At 35.0% G+C, this 21,997-nt stretch overlaps 1 protein-coding gene across 1 annotated transcript; it reads right to left on the reverse strand.

Moving 5' to 3' along the window:
• Window positions 1-4,886: 4,886 nt before the first annotated feature.
• Window positions 4,887-21,513, reverse strand: LOC120343357 (uncharacterized). Its single transcript, XM_039412509.2, has 4 exons — window positions 21,248-21,513; window positions 14,963-16,026; window positions 7,698-7,845; window positions 4,887-7,135 (listed from the first exon to the last, which is right to left on the reverse strand). The coding sequence occupies exons 2-4, from the start codon at window positions 15,903-15,905 to the stop codon at window positions 5,428-5,430; spliced, it is 2,799 nt and encodes a 932-aa protein (XP_039268443.2). The 5' UTR covers window positions 15,906-16,026; window positions 21,248-21,513; the 3' UTR covers window positions 4,887-5,427.
• Window positions 21,514-21,997: the final 484 nt, after the last annotated feature.

The following is a 21,997-nucleotide window of genomic DNA, read 5'->3' on the forward strand; positions in this document are numbered from 1 at the left end:
TTAACAAATAATTAATAGGATATTTTATAAAAAGCCATCACAACAAAATAATGATAGAAAACTTTACAACTGCCTTCCGCGTTAATTGTTAAATTTGTAAGACACCATATGAGCTCATTAATATCATCAGAGTTAGCATCACTGATAACTCTCGATGGCAATCTCGCAATCATATACTATACATATACTATGCAGTGCAAAGCCCTGGCGTGTCTTTGTATTGATATGGCCGCAATCTAAAGGATTATTGTATTCTCCCCACAAAGTTTTATAATGCTTTTAGCGCGGTTGACACTAATGAAAATTGAAATTAGCTTAATTCACCTGACACGGCATCTCTATCGACCTCATTGATTTTACTTATTTCAATCTTACGATTGTTCTACCGCGTCAACTTACAACAAGCCTTATTTAACTTAATCCGCTGATGAAAATTGTACTTACGATATTACTTTATTTCGGTGGTCGCAGTCTTATTTGCAGCGCATAATATCTCAGTAACAAACCTATTTATACTCGTGAATGAAAGGCTGTATGCTATCGCTTGACTCAATGAAAAATTAATCTACTGCGAACTTCTATAGCTAACTATACTACACTTGTGACAAAGTCACAAATGTAACTATACATATAACTGTTAAGCAATCTAAAAATATACTCATTACCACCAAAACAGGTCTTAATTTAGAATATCGTACATACGAAAGTGTTGTCATGGTCTTGAACTTTCAATTTTTCTAATCGCCGTTAGTAACCTCGGCAACCGACCACCCGGAAGCATCTGCAGCCCTGCGAATGCAATAAACACTGTGCGTTCCGGTCGCGCTGTCTCTCGCCTCTAAACTATCGTGAACTTCAAGTATACTTAGGTATTTGTTCAATAAATAGCTAATTAGTCTAATTAATATGCAAATTAGAATAGATACTTGACCTATCTTCAAGGTTTTAAAAATTTAATATATCAACGCAAGGTATTAGAAAAGATCATCCGAAAATTAACAACTACAATATGTTCGGGCTTGCCTGTATTTAATCATCATTTCTTGCTATTTTGATGTGAGGTAATATTTTTTCATTACCTGCACACTGATGCAAAATTTCGACTGGGATACCGATTGTGTCGTGACAAGTGAAAATTAAGACATATAAACCTTATCATGGCATATATAGGGATGCAAGGTTGAGCGTTTCGGAATTTTTTAGGAACCTGTGCCAAGCAAAGAAATGTGAATTGTAATGATCATAGAAAAATAAGGAAATCGCTATTTCTGCAATGTGTCTGGGTGGCACGTAGGGATAATAGTTGATAAAAATAACATGCCGCTTGGAAATCGTTGATATCCACTCACCAAAAGTGCTATTTAGATACAGCGTCTTCATAAAGTCTAATTCCAATTTTGCGTTGAAGTCAGTTATATTAAATATTGGTTATATACCACTTATAATTGTGCAAACATGGTATCGATGTAAATCAACAAACTCTTAAAATATCCAATGGTTCAATCAAGATTACGAATTGCGAATGGCTCTAACGATACCATAAAAAGAGAATTGAAATCGATCCTTGTCCAATTAGCCTTGTTGAATGTTTATGTGACTGCTTCTTTGTCCCAAGTGTACAATCAGAATAATAAGAATATGATGATCGAAATAGATTGTCATTATTTTCTGGACTTCATACCGAGTCGTAAGATGAGAAATTTTTCTGTCGCGAACCGCTAGCACTATTCAAACTTCTTTTTGTTCTACTAAGATGCAGACTAGACTCAATCTGAAAATAGGAATTGCAAGTCAATCTAAATCCAAATTATTATCTGAAAAGCCTGACCTATTATTTCAATCGAATTCTTATCAATCGAAGTCTCCAACATATGAATATTTGAATTAATAAATTTTTACACATTAAAATTACCAGTAATTGGTGTAACTCCATAAAGATCCGGGCGTGATCCACGTCGAGAAATCCCTAATCATGAATCCGTTACAGAGCGTTTTGTCTTGAACAGGGGTTTTAACCCTTTCTCTCGTTTACACCAAATTTCAAACAACAAATACCGCCTCAACTTCGTCTGATGTATATTTCAGTGTGCTGTTTGTGACTATGGCGCTATGTTAAAAAGAGGACAAGGAACGGAGGACGTAGCAATCCTCAATGCGGCCAACGGCCACATTTGGTCAGATACTTTATTGGTTGCCAAATTGATCCCTAGCACAAGTCACCAGCAGCATCTCATCTCAGGACCCCGAGATGGCTATTTATGTTTTTGTGTGGTATTAAAATGGACTTCGGGGACGTGTCTATATTGTTTAAATAAGTTTGATTTCAATATACCTGCGATAGATTTTCAAAAATTTTAAATATCAGGTGGATTAATCAAATTCAAGTCTAAATAAGAGTGCTCTTGCGGCATAAATGACGGATTAGAAATATGACAATTGAAATTGATTATTTCCTAATTAGTAATACTTCAAAATATTCTTTTCTATACACGTGTTATTACCTCTTTGTCCCAGATGAAACATCAATATATTAATACAAAAATCGTCAAATAATATCGATCTGATGTCATCAAATTTTAGAAATTAGAATTTGAATATATTTATTTTTAAGTACTCCAGCTTTCACTAGATGTGAATGACCATATTATGATTGTTGTATGGTAGTTGAACACGAAAGCAAGGATAGTTAATATAAATACTTTATTTGGCGTTAAAATCCAATGTGCAAATAAAGCAAATTTGGCTTCGAATCTCTCATGAAATAATTGTTTAGGATTTTACCAGCAGTAGATTCTGTGGCTAGAACATTGGAGGTGACGAAGCATGCATCGTCATTTCTTCTAAATATTTCCAAAAGATTTTGTTTTAAATAAACCGAATAAAACTACAAGTCAAAGTATTCAATCTGCGCATATAAAAATATAATCTTGGCATGCAATTCATAATGAACCTTGCTTTTTATTGGAAGACATTTTTTTTTATAATTTTTTATTCACAACACCGCACCGATAAAAAAATATCACGATGTTGGATTCTTGTCATATGAATTTTCATCCCAGTATGATGTAGTTACGTACAGCAAAGTATAAAATGCCGATGTTGCCGTTAAAATTGTATAAAGCATTTAAAATGGATACCAATTAGGGGTACGTAACTAAGTTCCGCAAGACGTATGTTGCACCCCTATGTGCTATGCCCACCAGAGTATCAACAGCGTGGTCTTAAACTACTAAAACTTATAGGGCGTCAAGCTTCCTGATATTATGGTAATAAATGAGAGATGTGACCGTATTAGCTTTTTTCCCAATTTTAATCATTATCTAATACACTTGCGTAACGAGTGCCCCCTGTTGACTTGACTTTCGTGTCCATATATTTGGGCATTGCTCTTTTCAGTAAAAATCTCCCAACCATCTCGTAAACTGTCGAGGTTGCATCTCGACAATGGCCATCATTTATGTTTTGATAAACCTCGCATGACTTGCATTAACATTTTGTATATACTGTAACTGTAACCTATTGCAAATGTTTATAAATCCATTATTGACTTTATATTATGAGGTCATTAACTTACAGTAATAATCTAAGCTGCGTAGTATTCAGTCTTCGGAAGGGAACTCAAAATTGATGACGTCAATTTATCGTGTAATTGCGAGCTTGTCGAATCGTTTTTTTTTGCGAGCTTCCGACTATTCATACGGCGAACTGAGATTCCCTCCGTTTCTTCCGGGTATGCGTAAAATTATAGCTTCTTAGACCTTTAGGTCCGCATATGTGACTTTCTCTTTTATCTCGCGTCCAGAATATCTTTGGGGCACGAGCATAATGGGTATAAAGTGAGTTTTCAAAACACGTATCTTTGTTGAGATTCAAGTAGACATTACGGAAGCGATTTGTTAATCATCTAAATAGCATTTGGATTACTTCATGAAGTAACTAGTTATCATGCGTATCCCGACAGAATGGTAACCTCTATACGGCGCTACGATACTGCTTATAATTTGAATACCCGCCTAACAACTATTGTCGGTCGTGACAAAGGGTAAGGAAACGTGGAGCTCAAGAACTTTGGGCACATGAATCATAGTTACATGAAGTTTTAAGGGGATTGAGGCAAAAAGTATGTTTCTAATAAATAGAATACAAGTTAGGAATGTAACAACAGTTGGAGTCGAAACTTTGTAAATATATCACATATCCGATCTGTCGTATTGTATCTGCACTGGTGTACTGAAATATGCGTTTTGAATGCTATACCTTTTTGATCTTGCTCTCGTACAATAAAAGTAGTTGCATTATTACTTATCGATTTTAATCGGTAAGTATGTTGATAGGTATTTGTCTGTCTGTATGTCTGTTTGTCTGTTAGATGCACGCGATATCTCACGAAAGCGAGATTGAATCTGCTCCAGATTTTGCATGTGCATTCATCTTATCTCGGACCAGAAGCCTATTGAGCGAATTATGTCGTATAATTAGCGAGTTATTAATTAATTAGTGATGGGACACAAGGTGTCACTATGGAATAAGAGCGCTGTTTTGGGGGATCCCCTAACTTTCGATCGATAAGTCTTCGGTCTCTGACCGATATTCTCGTTTTACAGATTATCAGTTTTGTGGTCTGGTCGCCAGCATTTACAAATCATTAATCATGTTATCTTCACTTCTCGAGAGTTTCGTAGTTGTGCAGTTTTTGAACTGCACAAGTCATATTCCAGTAATGCAGCCAATAACCGCTACGTTATATGAGGTAATGGTTGCTATTTTAATCAGAGACTATAATGTAGTGAGTTTAGTTTCTCTTTTCACTCGCGGGAAATAACCTGAAGCCAATTCGAGACCATAACTAAATGTTAATGCTACCTGCCTAGACATGCATTTTGATGAAAGTGCTTTATTTAAAATTAACAATAATTATTTCAAACGAATTAAAAGCTTAAATATAAAGTGAAATGGTAGTCTGTCAAACAAAAGTTACTGAAACAATCTCTGAATGCATCAATATTGCCACCAGATGGCATGCGACATAAAATATGATTACAAAATAATATGAACTGATGAAATGTGCTAATGCATGGAATAATGACATGAGAAAGCATACACGAATATTCACATAAGTACTGTTCTAGTGGTTTTCAAATATTTAAAAGTTTCAAACCGACTGTTTTACATTTCGTTAGGTATAAAACAAAATATGTCATAGATAGTATAAATCCATCGTTATTAAATAACTTGGCGAATCAATGAAACTTAGAACAGGCTGAGACACGCTTTACTGCATCTCTCTTTATAGTTTTTATCTCAATATTTGAAAAATATGAGGTGACGCAAATTCAACAAAACATGCAATGAAATAATGAGTTATTTCAACAAATAGTTTTTCAATATATCGCATTTTCAAATAAGCTGCAACAATATTTAAACTGTTTACATGTCCAGCACTTTTTGAGTACTACTCAACAATCCTGCTGTTTGAGCAATGTCAACCCTGGCAATTGCACGGGCTTGAAATTTATAGTGTGGATTGCTGTAATCGTCATCTACGTGTCGAGATTCCATAGAATTGAGGGAATAAAATTCCTGTCCCAAATATCTGTTGTGCGTTGTTGGGTTTGATTCCGGAGAAAATTGACTGCGGTTGCCAGACTTCAAGTCAAATTTTCGCATTATTGAATTTGACTTAGTTGGCCAAATACCCCCAGAAGGAGGAAAACATCCCGATTTGCGCCTGTTGATATCAATATGTGGCGCGTTAGGAGGAGGGTAGTAGTCATGCCTCATTTGGCGAAAGTACGGCGATAAGGAAGCTTGATTTATCTTGCTTTCTAAACCTTGATAGTCATTCAACGGAGCCGCGAGCCTGGGCATGTTATCAAAGTACGTATGGTGAGGTCGAGAAGTAGAAGTGTTACCATTTCGATAATTGATCTCCATCATTTGCCTACTGTTATAATCATCTCCATTTGAAGCGTACATCTTAGGTGTTTGGCCTTGAAACTGCGAAAGACATTGAAAACCTGAAGATGGCAACGATACGGGAGATTGCATCGTTCTTATACCATGATCGAAAGACGGAAGTTCGGGAACGGATAACGATCTATCGACTGGTATCGGCCCCCTAAATTGGTTCTTTTCATTGTAATCAATCATTTCGCCCATAGCACCAGGATATTTTTTTGAACGATGAAGGCGGTCTTCGAGTGATTCACCTGTGTTGGCCCTAGAATTACAACCATTCACAAATGGAAGTAGGTAGGATTCATTGGTATTTTCAAAAATTGGTGACATTTTGTTTGGCGGACTCCTATTCGTAGCGATATTTGGATTGAGAGCCTCGCCAAACCTGTCCGATTTCATTTCTTGGGAAGATGAAAGACTCGCACTTCGTCCACGTTTGAAATACATCGACTGAGGCGTTGCACCATAGTTTGGAGATGATCTGGGAACATCATTCTGCGTATCTCCTAGCTCCGAAAATGCAATGCTGTTAGAATTACTGATTTCTTCTTCCCTTTGTTTCGATTCTGATGCTGCTTGAATGTCACCAAATTCGGGATTATGTGCTTGATTTGTACCAACTGCCGTTTCATCATATTCTGAATTTGATCCTTTTACATCATCTTTTGATACACCAATGATATTGTTGTCGTCAATAGACCCCGGAGGGCTATTGCCGTTTACGTATGGTTTCCTTTCATTGAGTTTGTCCTTTTCTTCGGATGGTTCATTCAATGATGTGATGGACGTATTATCTGTGTCAGTAGGACACTTCGACTTCATCACTTTATTTTTTGGCTTTCTTATCATTCGTAATTCACCTGAACAGTCATCATCTGATTTTCGTTTCGTCTTTTTTGTCGAATTACTTTTATTCTTTTGCTTTTTATTTGATCGTTTCGTGGGCGGAACTGAGGCATCTTCCTCATTCATTTGTCGTTCCGTTGTCATTGGATCGTCGCCGCCGCTGTTCTCATCACAAACTTTGTTGTCATCGTCCGCCTCTGAGTTATCTCCAGCTGTATCGTCGCTGTAGTCGCTATCACTGTCTTTTTCGTCTTTATTGTCGTCAGATTTATTCTGTTGTTGTTGGCGTTTGTGTTTCATTCGACGATTTTGAAACCAGACCTTTACTTGCCTGTAACATAAAGTAATATATGGTTTCTGAAATATTATTACATATAAGAAGGCGGCTGTAAAATTAACGAAATCCAGATAATCATGTAATGGCTTTGTTACCTATCTTGTTAATATTTGCATTAATGCTCGGTGACGATTAAATAAGATTTATAATCATATTTTTGAGTTAGGTTTTTTTATTCGGAAACTTCTCTATATCCATTTCAACCCAAGTTCCAAGGTTCTTAACAATTTCTAGTGTTTCAAGCAAACAGTTATGCTTCACGAAATGTTTCATGAAAATGTAGGGGAAATCACAGAAGACATGAACAAAATCAGCAATATTGTTATTTGTGTATTTCACTTTTAAATTTTCTGACGCAGAGAAATTCTCCGCCGACATTACAATATGTCCACTGTTCCGCCTGTTTATACGTTCTTCTTGGAATAGATAACATCAGTACTTTGACGTGCTCATATACCTGTCTGTAATTAAATTGTCAACTCTAAAACTAATGTCGGGATGTACGAGACTTTGCAATTTAAATCTCGACATAGCATGATCACCGATTTCCACTTACCTCTCAGTGAGATCCAACAATGTTGCAATTTCAATTCTTCGTGGTCTGCATAAGTACTTGTTGTAGTGAAATTCTTTTTCTAATTCTAACAACTGTGTGTTGGTATAGGCTGTTCTCAGTCGCCTGGATGTTCCTGGTGGTCGAATTCCTGAAATGGCAAATATATAGAATCATGCACATTTACATACAAAATATATGTTGAAGTCATTCTTTCGATTAACGATATAATTCAAGAAATTCCATGAAGGCTCACTGTGACAACTCGTTTCGTCCAACAAACGTATCCAAATCTGAATCATTTACTTTGATTTTGATTGCTCATTCCAAAGTCACTCGTTAAGAAAAAAAAGGTTTCTCAAATATTATTTTTTTTGGAATACAATATATTGGACATTGCGGAATCAGTGTGTGGAAAGGTGGAAGACATAATAAAATTGATTTCACCTGGTCGTTTTTGTTTAATTATTTTTCAAATACCCATGAATTCTAATTTTATTTAAAATGTCTCAAAATTGGGAAACGGACTAAGCGAACTTTATTAAAATGCGATAGCACAAACATATCCGTAACAGGTTTTATTCAATGATGATATTATTTTTCTCCAAATCATTTAAAATGAAACAAGAGAGCAATTCTCAAATAGATGGACACGTAGGCCAAAACAAACTAGTACAGGTATGCAATCTGCCACAGTAGACTACTGGTATAGCAGTGTTCACGACTAACGATGACGTCATCACATACCAAAACGAATTCCATAGAACCCAAAGACATTTTTGAAATGAATAAAAGTAAAAGCCTTCTCGCGAAATGTACGATCATTAGCCTCTGATAATTTCAAAGCAATTGGCCCAGTAGTTAACAGAAAAGCGATTTTTTCGTAGAAGGAAAAATATTAACAAGGAAGTGGAAAAGAACAACAACAACATAATAACAAAACGATCCATATATACAGCCCGTGTCCAAATAATATCTAGGTACCACATACAAATACCAAATTACCAATAAATTCATTAATACAATACTACAAATATGGATATGGATTGTTTTACTTCAACTATGTTATATATTTCATCACCATAAATGGGACCATGTAACAATGAGCAGGCTGGGCAATACTATTCATCTCACAGATGAACACATAATAATTGAGCTAGTGAACTGATGAATATTTAAATAATAATAATGGCATTACAATATTGTTGCATGCAACACTTTCAACCCACAAAGCATTGGAACGTGACCTTGACACTGTGGTGATTACCATTAACCACGTCTTTTAACGGCCCAAAATAATAATGTTCATATACCGCTGGTGTAGTCGGCATTACTTTTATCATTCATTTTTACGTTGCTAAACTTGTCAACACATCTAGACTGACTCGGGCGACTGGATTTTAATACGAGTTTAATTGTCTTTATGGCGAGAACTAATACGGCAGTAACAGCAAATTGAGTATTAATTTGATCCAAATTGTCCCCAAAGACGGCGAGCTTGCATCAGACACAACAGCTGAGAAGACACCAAATTTCTCAATTTATTCATAAACAATACTCGGGAAGTTTAATCTTTTGCTTTCCGAAAACTTCCGTAGGTAATGTATATATGTTTGATAATGATTTCACTTTAATACACGATAATTCCCCTATTGTACTTTTATAATGTTGTAAAGTAACATTCCAGTAGACTATTATCAGGATGTTCCAATGACGTAGCATTTACCACTACCGTTAATATCAATATTTTGATATTTACAAAAGTACGGCATTCACATAAAGTTCAGGTTGACCATATTTGGCGTTGAAAAATGAAATCGAACTTCGATATATCATATGACCTTGTAATGCCGAGACTTGTTTGCCTTCTCATCCCGAAGAAACATACTGTGCTACTTGTTTTTCTCACTTTCAATTAGCGCCAGCGGTTTTCGTATTTATATCTCAACAACATGAAATTGTTGTGTGGTAAACGTTAGGGTATTAAGTATATATACATTTCTCATTTTCTTAGAAAATGTTACTGTCATTTACGATGGTAGAGGAGCAATTTTTTGGGGTTGGCTTATTGAAATATTCCACATATTATTGCGATTTATAATTGGTTTGCATTATTTTATGTTTAAATTTTTTCATTTTGTGCATTGATAGCGATTATGCTAAGTTCTCGTACAAATTTCCACATAATCTGCATGTATTTTGTAACCAATAACAGCACCTAGAATTTTTTTTCGAATTACAACAAAATAGTCACACCCATATACGTTCAATCACAATTATCATAAATTTACATTTACTAATATGTTACATATAAATTTATATTTGAAAGTATAATTAAACATTCTCCCTAAAAATTATAGATGTAACGCCTTATTCAAAAAACAATAGCACGTTTGCTGGCGAGTGTTAGTATAACAAATATTATACAAAAGAATCAGAAAATGGCATGCGAACACTTTTACCAAATCTATATTGATTGATTATTATACATTTTACTTGGGGTCTGATTTAAAAATGTCGAAAGTATTATTCTGTTGTAGGATTTGGTCTATTAACACATGCCAAATTCAATTTATAAAATTTGCCAGATAATAAACTAACAAAGAAAACACTGCATGGCGTGTAAAGAATATCATCAATTATTCAGCCAGTTTTTTAACAGAATACTTTAACTACAGTTCATGGTCATGATGACATGCAGAACTTTCTTCGAACGGGCGGTTTCCCGAAGAAGCGTGAGTAAGTTATACCTCATAAATATTCTTCTATTCATTGCTTATACAATATGAAAGAAATCGATAAAAAATAATAATTTGTTTCACCTATTATCTAAATATTGATTCGTGAAAATTGGGTCGCTGAACAATCAAAGCAAGTAGATAAAAATGGCGGACGGAGTTAAGAAATACCATTTATTCAGGTTTTATTTTATGGGTCAAAATCAGGGGCGGATTTTATGACGGATCAAGACGAATCTAAAAGGATTATCCCGTATTAATGTCGATTGGCGCGCGCCAAGGAAACAGATCATTTTATCGTGTGTCGTTTATTGTGAGCAAACATTCGAAATGGAATGTAGAGAGGGTCTTTCACGCTCTGTCTCACCGCAGAGTGGCTTATTGCTTGACAATGTAAAATATTGTAAAATCGTTACAGAACCAAAAACAAGCTTACCTAGCTAAAAAAATGAGCACGGTGTGCGCATGTGTACAGTTGCTCACGATCTGCTTTGATTTAATAGGATTATACTTCACGCTTGTTGATGTTGTCTGATTACGGATTTATGGCAAGAACGTGCAATTTCTTTCAATAAACGAGTCATGCCACAACCACTTTGGGACTCCATTGCTATACCGTATCAACTTTGTAATAACAATTTGTATCCTCTGCTTTTCATTTAGTTAACGCACGCAAATTTATTCATTTGCAATTTCGATATATATTTACTATTACTTAAAAACTTTAGCCTGAAATTTTTGGTAAAATTAGATAAATATTATCATATTTTTTTCATGCGAAATAAAGAGAATTGTTTTCCGATATTCGCACTCGTATCATGGGTATATGTTGACAAAACCTACACGGTGAATGCGCCAAATTATAGCCTAAAAAGCGATGATGCGACAAGGTATAAATGTAAACAAAGCGTGACAAAAAAGACCACTGAAAGTGATTTCATTTTTCAAAGTGTACAACCGATCTTGGTCGTTCATATTGTCGAGACTCACCCAAGCGAAAAAAAAAATTGGCGTGAGGCTGATGTGGTACCAAATACCGACTGCTGAATGACTGCTGCTGCGACACGCAAAAGTGAATTTTACGTTTCACCCTGCTGGTATTTGTGAGGCATTTCAGCCTAGGCATATATACAATACAAAACTAACATACAGAGATGTTATAGAAGTGAAAAATGTTATTACACATTATTTCATTTACTAAGTTACAAGGCCATATTTTAATTTCATAGTAATTTCGGTCGCAAACCCGTGTTCAAGATCTCCTTAGCAAAGTTTTGAACTGTAATATTCAGGCGTTGGAAACAGCATCGAAGAACCAAGAGGGAAGGCGTCGACATCATACCAATTTGAAAGCTATGTACACGAAACGTTCTTTGTTTTTATCGAATTTTGCGATACTGCGGGGTCATTGTTTCGAAATGACGAAAACATTTATAGAAGGCCAACACCTGCGCTATATCGATAGGTGTCACAAACAAATATTTGCATTTGACTTCTTATCGTTAGAGTTGTGTGGACTGAGTGGGGAAAATTATTTTAATTCTTGTTCTTATCATCAGTATGACATTTTGCGAGAAAAAAACAAAACCTTTGAAGTATTTTCATAGTAAATATATATATAATGGTGCAGCTTGTCTTTTTTCAACTCAAAGGTTCAGCCAAATATACCATCATTTGCATCTTAAAATATGAGCGGCATATTGATAACGATTTCAATTTGTGCATGTATGTTTAACGTTAAACTACACGGACCTCACTTTTTGAGGACCATCAATTTATTGTTCCACATAAAACATATTATGTTAGATGGATTATTAGTCTTAAATTGGTAGAATGATAAATAACGACAGGGGCGATATAGCATTAGCCATGCGCAAACGCGAATTGAGCAAACTGTGTAACGCGAAAAGACTGTGTGTTACCATTTTATTTCTCTGCTCGTGTTGGTCGATGGAAATTAAACATTTGATGTGTATTCTCGACACATTGTTTTACTGGGTAAACACATATTTGTCATCAAGCTTGGTAGCAATATATTATCATCGCCATTTTAGTCATTTTTTTCATGTTGATCACGTAATACAGCAATTTATTACAATTGTCAGTAGCACTTCAGCAGGTAATTAAACGAGTCGCAACATCAGTGCCAATCTCGAAAGAATTTTACTCCGGTTGTTTACTATCTCGTATTTTTGCTGTCTTGACACACCAAATTCCTACGTTTGAGATTTATAAGGCACCTTTCTCAACAAGACAACATAACTTAAAAAATATAAATAAACATAAAAATTTTGATTTGAATATATTATCCTTGAATTGTATGTGTATGCGTGGCGTTTTCTACGTCAATTAAATTATCAAATAATTTTCAACACAATCACTCTACTGTCACTTTATTACCTATTGTTTGTTGACAGTGGTTTAACTGGTAGAGATTAAATTAAAACTGTATACAAACTTCAAAAGTTCTGTGAAATCGTATAAAAATTAAAATTCAAGCTGAAAATTTATGCAACTGGAGATATTTCTAATTTTCAGAAGTTTTGTCTGAAGAATTGAGGCCTTTTTTCAAACCATTTGTTTCAATTCTATACGACGCTTCAGCTATAAATCTGAAAGAAATTTGATGATAGTACCGAACGTGACCCAAAATAAGTATAGCTGTCTATATGACCCTCTATTGATGAGGTCATTCAAGTAGTGATTGAGACGACCAAACCATCTTAGCAATAGATAAAGGGGTTTTAGCATTTTTCAAAAAAAAAAAAAAAAACAGCCAGAAATATGGATAAGGGCGAAATAGGAGGCTAAAGTAAAATATGAATAATGATAATTTTGTTAACTACGCAAATAGAATTTGCATGAACATTGCGTACTTTAGGAAGGGGGGCCTACAAACAACATGTGATTACAGTTTAACTTTAAGCTAATACCGGGCAACAGTGTCGCGTGAGTTGCTAATAATTTTGCTCTTTCGTTGAGCAGCTACACTCATTGAATAGCGCCGTAACGCCTCAGAGCGTGCTTCAGAGTACATGCGTAGAGCGAAAGAACGTCTTATCGCGCTTTGAGAATATTCTTCCAGTGGGCGAAAGTTAAAAACTCAAATTAAATAATTCGAATAGGGTGATTCTATACCTTGACTTATGACATCATATATAAACTAAAATGGTTTGATCGTTGCAAAACTGCAAAACGAAACATTACAGCTATTCATCCACATAATTTACAGCAAAAACATCAAAAATACAAATCTTCTATATGAGTGTGAATCTTTATGTCCTTAAAACCTTTTGCTCTGCATGGTACCAACAAACGAAAACGGCATCGGTAGCCAAGTTTAACAATTGTAGCGGTAAGATAACATTCTTTACGAAATTCTATGACTCATGTTTCAGACTTTTGTATAGGTCGGCGAACCTTCCATGCGAGCAATTGCTTTGTACCAAGCGTCAATTGTACGTGGGAGCTCAGATCAAGTGGAATGACCCTTGGCGTGGCTCTCAAGTTCGTCAAAGGTACGGTCGTTTTTAGCCACACACATACACGCATATGTTACAAAATTTGAGCTTCCTTGCGTTCGCTTCATGTGCTGAAAGTGTACAATAACTGCAATGCTTCATGCTGTGCCTAATAGTGTCAAACATAGCAGAGCCATTTAAATAAAAAATCAAGGATTTTGAAAACATTAAAAAATGCTTCATAGGAATTAGTTTTGTTATGTACTACATTCAAGTCTTGTTTTCCAGCGCTCAAATATAACGCTTTGTTGACATGAATTTAATATGCGGTACCGCTAAATGGATATATATTGTGTACACACGTCGGATTTTGCGACACCCTGATACTATAAAATGAAAGGGGATAATTCTATGAACAGAAATTAGCATTTTTGATATAGTTAGGAAATAAGCACGTTTAAAACACAACACCTCTCATTTTGCAAATAACTTTTGTATGTAAATAAATGCCTAACATAACTATTTAAGCTACCGGAAAGAATTATTTGTAGGTAAGAGCGACAAAAAATTATTGCGATACAGTTGCTCTACTCAAAATGGCGACAGGCTAAATAACTACCTTTAGAGGAGATATCACATTGCATATTTCGTTTCTTTTACGCCAAATAATATTTAAATCATATTCAAACAGTCTTCTTGATTTTACATCTATAGAGTGTAGTCCTTGTTATATTTACTGGTACTTATTTATATGATGTCATATCACATGCATTCTGAATTTTCAACACTGTCTATTTTGATCTTGTTTATATTTTAGTTCATTTCCTGTTGTCAACCGTTTCATTTTTGTTCCAATAAAAATCAGAATATATTCTGGACGAAGTGTTATTCTAATTACAAAAGCGTTACCAAGGGTATATCCAGTTCACCAGCAACAACATAGAAAACTATATATCAGTCTTAAATGGGTCTAACTACAATCATAGTCCAAAGATTGACTCCGTTTTTGCGAGTTTTCATTTAAAAACGCCTTAAAAATTCTTAGCAATAGGCAGTCTTGCAAACTTACTTCTCGTCTCCTGTTGTTTCTTTCCAGCTTTCTTTTCTCTCATCCACGGATAATCCGGGTGCCTATTGTTGAGATAGGATGGATAATCTGAAAACATGCTACTGGTTGGAGGTTGTTCCATATTACCATAATGAGGACCCATAGACGGATCGCTGTACATTCCTGGGGGATTCATATTGTTGGCAAATTGTTCACTAGACATGCTTGAGTCACAATGACCTTGCGCCATATATCTCATTGGATTGTTTCCATTATTCTGCGACATATGGTGATTCGGCTCATTAGTGTAGTACTGTGATCGTGATATATATTCGTGTTCCGCCTGATTTGGTTTAGTTCCATTTGGCAATAGTATATTTCTTGAGCCTGGCATAATGTTTACACCATTTGGAGGTACATCGTCCGGCCCACCATATCCTTGATATGGATAATCAGATATGGGAAGTTTATTGCCAGGATTTGACATTGTCCTGTCGTAGCATACTGGATGATGCGGACCATTTAAAGATAAAGGATACTCTCTCCGAGGGGGAATATCGTTGACATCATTTGGCATGGTGACTTTGTCCGCAATATTCGCTCGTGCCTGAAACGAGTTACTCAGTGCGTGGTAGTTGTTCGGCGTTTCCCCCGAATCCGCGAACGAAGTCGGAGATAGCTTCTGCATTTCACAAGGTTTGTTTGTCCGTATGTATTCACTTTCTGATTTTGAAGTATTTATATTCGATACTTGTGAAGTTGAATTTTCAGCGGCGTCACTTTCGGGAAAACTTTCTTGATTTGAGGAGTTTGAAGTGGAAGAACTATTCTCATAGTCTTGACCCCTGTTGTTAGAGTCGTCTCCGCCGTTTTTAATTTGTGGAACTGCCGGCGGAAGAAGCGTCAGACACTCCGCCAAACTCGGCTGCGAATTTATAAATCCCGTTTCTCTAACTGATGTCATGATATCTGCATATTTCCAGTCAAGTCTTTGGGTAGCTATCGCTTGTTATCTTTATGTAACCCGATTCTCTTATCTGAGCAATGCTTCCTTGCCTTCTCCGGCATATACGTTTATCAAATACCTGTAATTGAAGTTATGACTAGTTCATATATTCTTGTGGGAGATAACCATCGCGTATGTACACATACAGGGTTCCGCAACTATCGTACCTATTACATTTGCTTGCACTGTCGGGTTATGGCGCTTGTAAAATGCCAGATATCCGCCATTTTGTTCTATTCATCAGTCAAGGGTATATGGACTGGACAGCGAATATTCAGCGCGCGGGCTTTTAATATTCTTGGACAAGGTATGATATTCAATCTACATCAAGTCAAAGTTTTCTTTTCAAAGAAATCCGAACTACTCTTGTCATGAGCGAGTGCCATAAATTTCTTTTTTGAAATTTATCGGGTTTCATAGATATAAAAATCGATGAAGCTTTAAGATTTACACAACCGATGGTTTTTAAGCAAATAAATACTTGCGACAATAAAGATAATTGGTTTGAGTCTACGCCTATGTTAACGATACCACCGAATATTTGTTTGCTATTTACTGACGCGCTAAGGATGAAAACGATGTCTCGGAATTTCCATTAAAACATATCAGCGCGGTATCTCTCATTCTTCGGAGGTAAAATTCAGTCCGAATTGTTTTTTTTCTTGTTTAGTAAATTTAATAGAAATGGCTCTTATTAAAAAAAAGTAAGCGATATAATGTTTGTATCTGGATTGTATAGAAAAAAATAAATAATTTGGTAACAACCTTTCACCGATAAGAGTCTGAAAATTCTCCTAACAGATATATCTCACCACATTAATAAATTGCCGATACTTGTTCCTCTCATCTATCTCTGCTATTAGAAATGATTGAATTTTGACTTTTTGTTAGACATTGTTAGTATTATTTATATTTTTCCATTAAAATGTATGAATTTGCTAATTTTAGTTCAAATTCGAGTATTTCATGGATTTATTTTATTTCGATTTACGCGCTAAAATGAGTTGGGTGATTTTCCGCGTTACCAAACCGTTTTATGATAAAGTATATGCAACATAGTCTCGCCAAAACACGAAATATTTTAACCACAATAAGAGTAAGCAAAGTGAATTTTGTTACATTTCATTCCACAATACATTTTATGAAATTTTTTATTCCGCATTTTAAATAAGATGAAGCATCTTTGACGAAGAAATTCGTCTGAGTTTATGCCTGAGGCGTAAACAGTCAAATTTCTCGGCGTGAGCATGACCCAATAGGATTAGTGACAACAAAGCAAGCGCAAACTGTTTTGACTTAAAACAAATGCTTGACAATCGATAAGTTCATCATAAACTTCATTAAGTGCTTCAAAAACTTTTGACATTATCTATTTATCTCTACTTATATGAGCGGAAGCAAATTTATGTGGAAGTCGGTAACATTTAGCCTTGTTTTATAACTGGTCATCTTTTTAACTTTGAAAACCACTCAAAAAGTTTGATACGGCACATTAGTAGGTACGACAATCATACACTTGTTAGTAACATCCCATGATTCATATTACGTCACACTATAAAGAAAAATAATAGTAAACTATGACATTGCCGAACACTTTAAGTCTAGAAAATTTGTTGACAAGGAAGCGTGGACCTATCGCTTTGGATTGAAGTTGGTATTTAAAACAACGGAAATCAAAATTCATTTTTATCAAACATTTGATGTAGTAGCAATCAATCACGTTGAAGAATAACTCACCCCCTTCGTTTTAACTAAATTCTGATTTCCTAACGAACTTTTGATAGTGGTAATGTTGTATTATGTATAATTAACTTGGGGTTATTTTGAAATTTGCACAACTACTAAAAATAAGAAAACAAACGAGATAAGGTTTGCACATTTTAATGAGAATCTGAACTGTGACCCTCCGTTAGCAGTGATCCCCAAAGAGGGTGTAACCCTAGTCTGCGTGTTTGAAAAAATTGGGTGTGATATTCAAAAGAGGAGCTCAAAACAAAAAAAATAGCGAGGGAGCGTTGTTTGAAATTATTTTACAGCATTATTTTTTAAAAATTTGGGGTTTTTTCTGATGGTATTTCGAAAACTTTCAGAAGTCAAACATAATGAATTTTATTCACGTTTTAATGAAACCAATTTTAAAAAGTTTGTGTCCCACACATATTTCACTTTTTATATTCGCGAAACTCATGATATATTTTTCGCGTCATCTCACTCAAGTTTCTAAGTTGTGAAAATAGGTTACGTGTTCTCCTAGTTTGTCAAATATATAGATCCATCAAAAAATGTTGGTGGAAACTGCGTCTAAACAACTATAACAGTATCACGTAAGTCTTGCTACCTTCGATTCTCAAACTAAAGCGAAATATTGTAATAAAACATCACTTTGAAGTATCCCATGGTCCACTACAAACTCTTTATATCATAATACTCGCTCTATACACTACTACTTTGTGATGGTTTACCGGCCGGTCAAATCTGTTGTACCATGATCACAAGCATTACAAAAAGCCCATCCATCATTGGTGAGAGCTGCCCACGTCAAATGCGAAATAAATCGACAGCCGTCTTTGTGCGCTGCTGATCGCGTGTGTGCTGTCTACGTCTGGTTGTCTATTATTTACTTCTGGCCACTGCATCCTGACCTCAGATTCCTCATTGCTGTCGCTGACATTTTTGTACAACAGTCTCCATAGGTTAAGAATTCTACTGAAGTACAATAGTGCACAAATTCCAGCAAAAATAGAATCTAAAAAAAACGAAATTTAACCGAATACAAGTTTGTAACCGGTAGTCCAACAAGGGCCGCTATATAAGGAGGGAGACTAACAACGATGTAATATATTTAATAAGATCACAGTATATGCGATATTATATATACACACAAAAATATATATATACATATATTAGTTGTATAAATATAGAGAGGTCCAGCTCAAATGTTTGCCAAACTTATTCCTAATAATCTTTATTTTTTGATGATTCACTGTGCACTTTGTATGTGTACACTGTAATGAATAGTTTCCCATGCATATAGTGTCTGTTCATTTTGACAGGAATATGTGATACCGTGCGAAATTTATTTGTCAATTTTTTTTTTCTAATTGTCGGTCAAATTATAGCCTGGCTAGATTGAAGAGGTAGTTTAAAAACAAACAAGACGAATAAAACTCTTTGGAGCACCGCAACCTGCCCTGAAGCCACAGCATGCTTCATGACACTCCGTGAGAGTAAAATGTAAGAAGTACGGAAAAACGGGGTATAGATACGCCACATTATTACTATTGTTTCGAATGAAAGCATATGTAGCAATGCGTCTTTATAATATTTAATGTTTCTTAACTAGGATATTGGAGCAGTAGAATAAAATGAAATCATTAATTATTAATATATTATGAGAAATTGTGTATTGGCATATGAAATCAGGTAAACCCAAGATCTCCTCCACGGCGAAAATTGTAACTGGTACTAAAAGATTGTTATTTTCATACGCAAAAACAATCCTTGTTCAGCATGAACGAATTTTTCGGTAGCTTTGAAGCAATGTTGTTAGTTTCTTATGCATAGCCTGAAACAGTAATCCATTGTTTACAGACATCAAATACTTTACAAATATCAAAACAAAACCAGTGTAGAATTATCGCGATCATCCCAGTTTATGCCACGAATTTTGTCACAACGAAGTAACCGCGACGTATTTCGAAAATATTAGCGCCATGCTGTCGCATCACACTTTGCACACCTTCAGACTTGACTCAAACAAATTATTTTCCCCTTTTTTACAAAAATGTAGAAAAAAATAAATTGCCGCTATATAGATTTCGGTTGAGTGGCCAATTACGGATCCATTTGAGTGCAATTTGGAAAATTGATATCTGTTGCTCGCCACTCCCATGGTCGTCAGTAAGCCTTACTCAAATATCACAGCCGTGTCGCTTTCTTATAAAACTAAAAAAAAATTTCTCCGTCCAAGAAACTTGTGCCGGTTTTGAAATTTGGTACTGCAATTTTTATGAATAATTCAAATTTACCTGACGAATATCGCAGAATAAATTCATTTTTATTCACTCTAATTAATTTACTTAGTATTTACAGAGAACATTACACCTAACTTTCCATAACATTATATATATAGATGCTTAATAAATGAGAAATAATTAAAAAAAATATGAAACAAAACTTTTATTGCATAACCAAGCAAGTTACATAAGTCACCAAACAGTGTTACAGCTATTTAATATGATAGTGAGCTGAGATCAGAGATAATATTTGCGTAAACGTGTATCGTAATATATTTCTGACCCACTCCCACATGTGTTTAATATGTGGTAAAATGTACATGCAGACATCACGTTTGGATTTTTTTGTTCCGATAGTGAAGGCTACAGAAAAATTGGAAACAAAATATTGAAGTTCAATTCACCTATTTTATACCTACGCTACGACTTTGATATGAAACAAGCAATTAAATTTTTCCACTTTCTAAAAAATGGCGTCTTTTACTACTACTTTTACAATTCTCACAAAATTGTCGTATTGAATTTTTACTCATAAATTTGCCTCAACAAATGGTTGAAGTTTTATTACTATTTATGAAATGTTGCTGAAAGAAATCTTAAAAGGTAGTGAGTTCGACTAGATCAAGGGAACTATCGTTAGAACCAATTAAACTATAAGCATTCATCATGGGATAATAGATGAAAAAAATTGAAAATAAACAAAACTATTCTCGCCGGCGAAATAGCTATGATATAAAGAATACGGGCGCATAGGCCGTACTTTGTGCGTGATCATTGCGCAATCAAGAAGATACCGTGAACATATGAGAGTTTGCTGTCAAACCATTTACAATGACTAACTTTTTCAAAGAAAAAAAAATTTGTGATAATTCAGGTGAAATGAAGATAAACCGTATTCATGGAATATTTCCTAACATTTTGTAATGTTTCTTCATGATAGAATAAAAGATGTCCACCATTCCAGCAAAATGGCGCCAGTCGTGCTCGTAATATAATTACGGAATATCACCTCGAAACTTGAACTGGAGTTGCCGGATGTTCAAACAAATTTGTGCTGCCTTTAGAAATAATAATTATAATATACGTTTAAAATGGCGTTCTTCTGTCGCAAGTCATATAGTCAAAAGATTATGTTAAAGGCTAAGAATAAACTAAATTTGATTTAATAAATATATGCCGTTATAAGGTAAGTTCAGCAATGTAATAGGCTTGAAAGAATAAATTCTGATTTGACCAACAGAAAATATAAAGTATTTATTAGAAAGTTGAATAAAAAGAATATACCTGGTTAGCATGATGTAGTGTCTGTTTTTTATAAACATTCCGGGTGTCTTTTTTGTTCCGGTCAACGGATAGATCCAATTCGTATTCGAGTATTGACACTGGCAGTAGCATGTTCGCAGTTCTAATTTTGACTGTAACGATTTTTGGTGTTCAAAGAATATTCAGTAATTTTCCTTATAACTCACAAAAGATCACATAATGTTGAGTTTTAGATTTGCTTCTGTAGTAAACCTGCGTGAGCAATACATTTGTTTATGACTGTAATCACCCAGAACAAAAAATACCTACAGAACAACATCCTTTCTGCGGCACTCGCGAGAATTTGACAAGCTTGGGGAAACAGAAAGACAGCATTGTAATGATGATTTATGAACCGTAGCCCAGCTGGTCCCATATATAAAGACGCGATAATTTTTTATTAGAATAGTTAGTGGAAACGTTAACTGAAAAATGTATATATATGTTTTGTTTCTTTTAAAATTTGTTTGATGTCACAAATGTACTTTTGGTTCAGGAGTTTCCCAATACAAGACATATGGCGTTTAAAAAGGCTAAATGCGATTCGCATTTCTTTAATTTTAATTTGTATTATTTGCGTCATTTCAAGAATACTTGAACAATTGATATTGTAAAGAGCTTCCGTTAACCAATACATAGTCGACAATTGATATTCGACCTCGTTATATAAGAGTCCCTCTCCACCGGACGAGAATTTGCGGAACAAACCGTTAAGGTCGTTTATAGTTAGAC

This window comes from Styela clava, chromosome 3 (genome assembly GCF_964204865.1).
Source record: "Styela clava chromosome 3, kaStyClav1.hap1.2, whole genome shotgun sequence".
NCBI classification, from domain to species: Eukaryota; Metazoa; Chordata; class Ascidiacea; order Stolidobranchia; family Styelidae; genus Styela; species Styela clava.

What these genes read in the sequence shown, in the direction of transcription:
- LOC120343357 (XM_039412509.2), bottom strand. Translation starts at nt 15,905, where the DNA reads ATGACATCAGTTAGAGAAACGGGATTTATAAATTCGCAGCCGAGTTTG. An exon ending in GAAACAACAGGAGACGAGAA is followed by an intron (nt 7,846 to 14,962) that starts GTAAGTTTGCAA and finishes TTGCCATTTCAG; the next exon opens with GAATTCGACCACCAGGAACA. An exon ending in TTGTTGGATCTCACTGAGAG is followed by an intron (nt 7,136 to 7,697) that starts GTAAGTGGAAAT and finishes TTTATGTTACAG; the next exon opens with GCAAGTAAAGGTCTGGTTTC.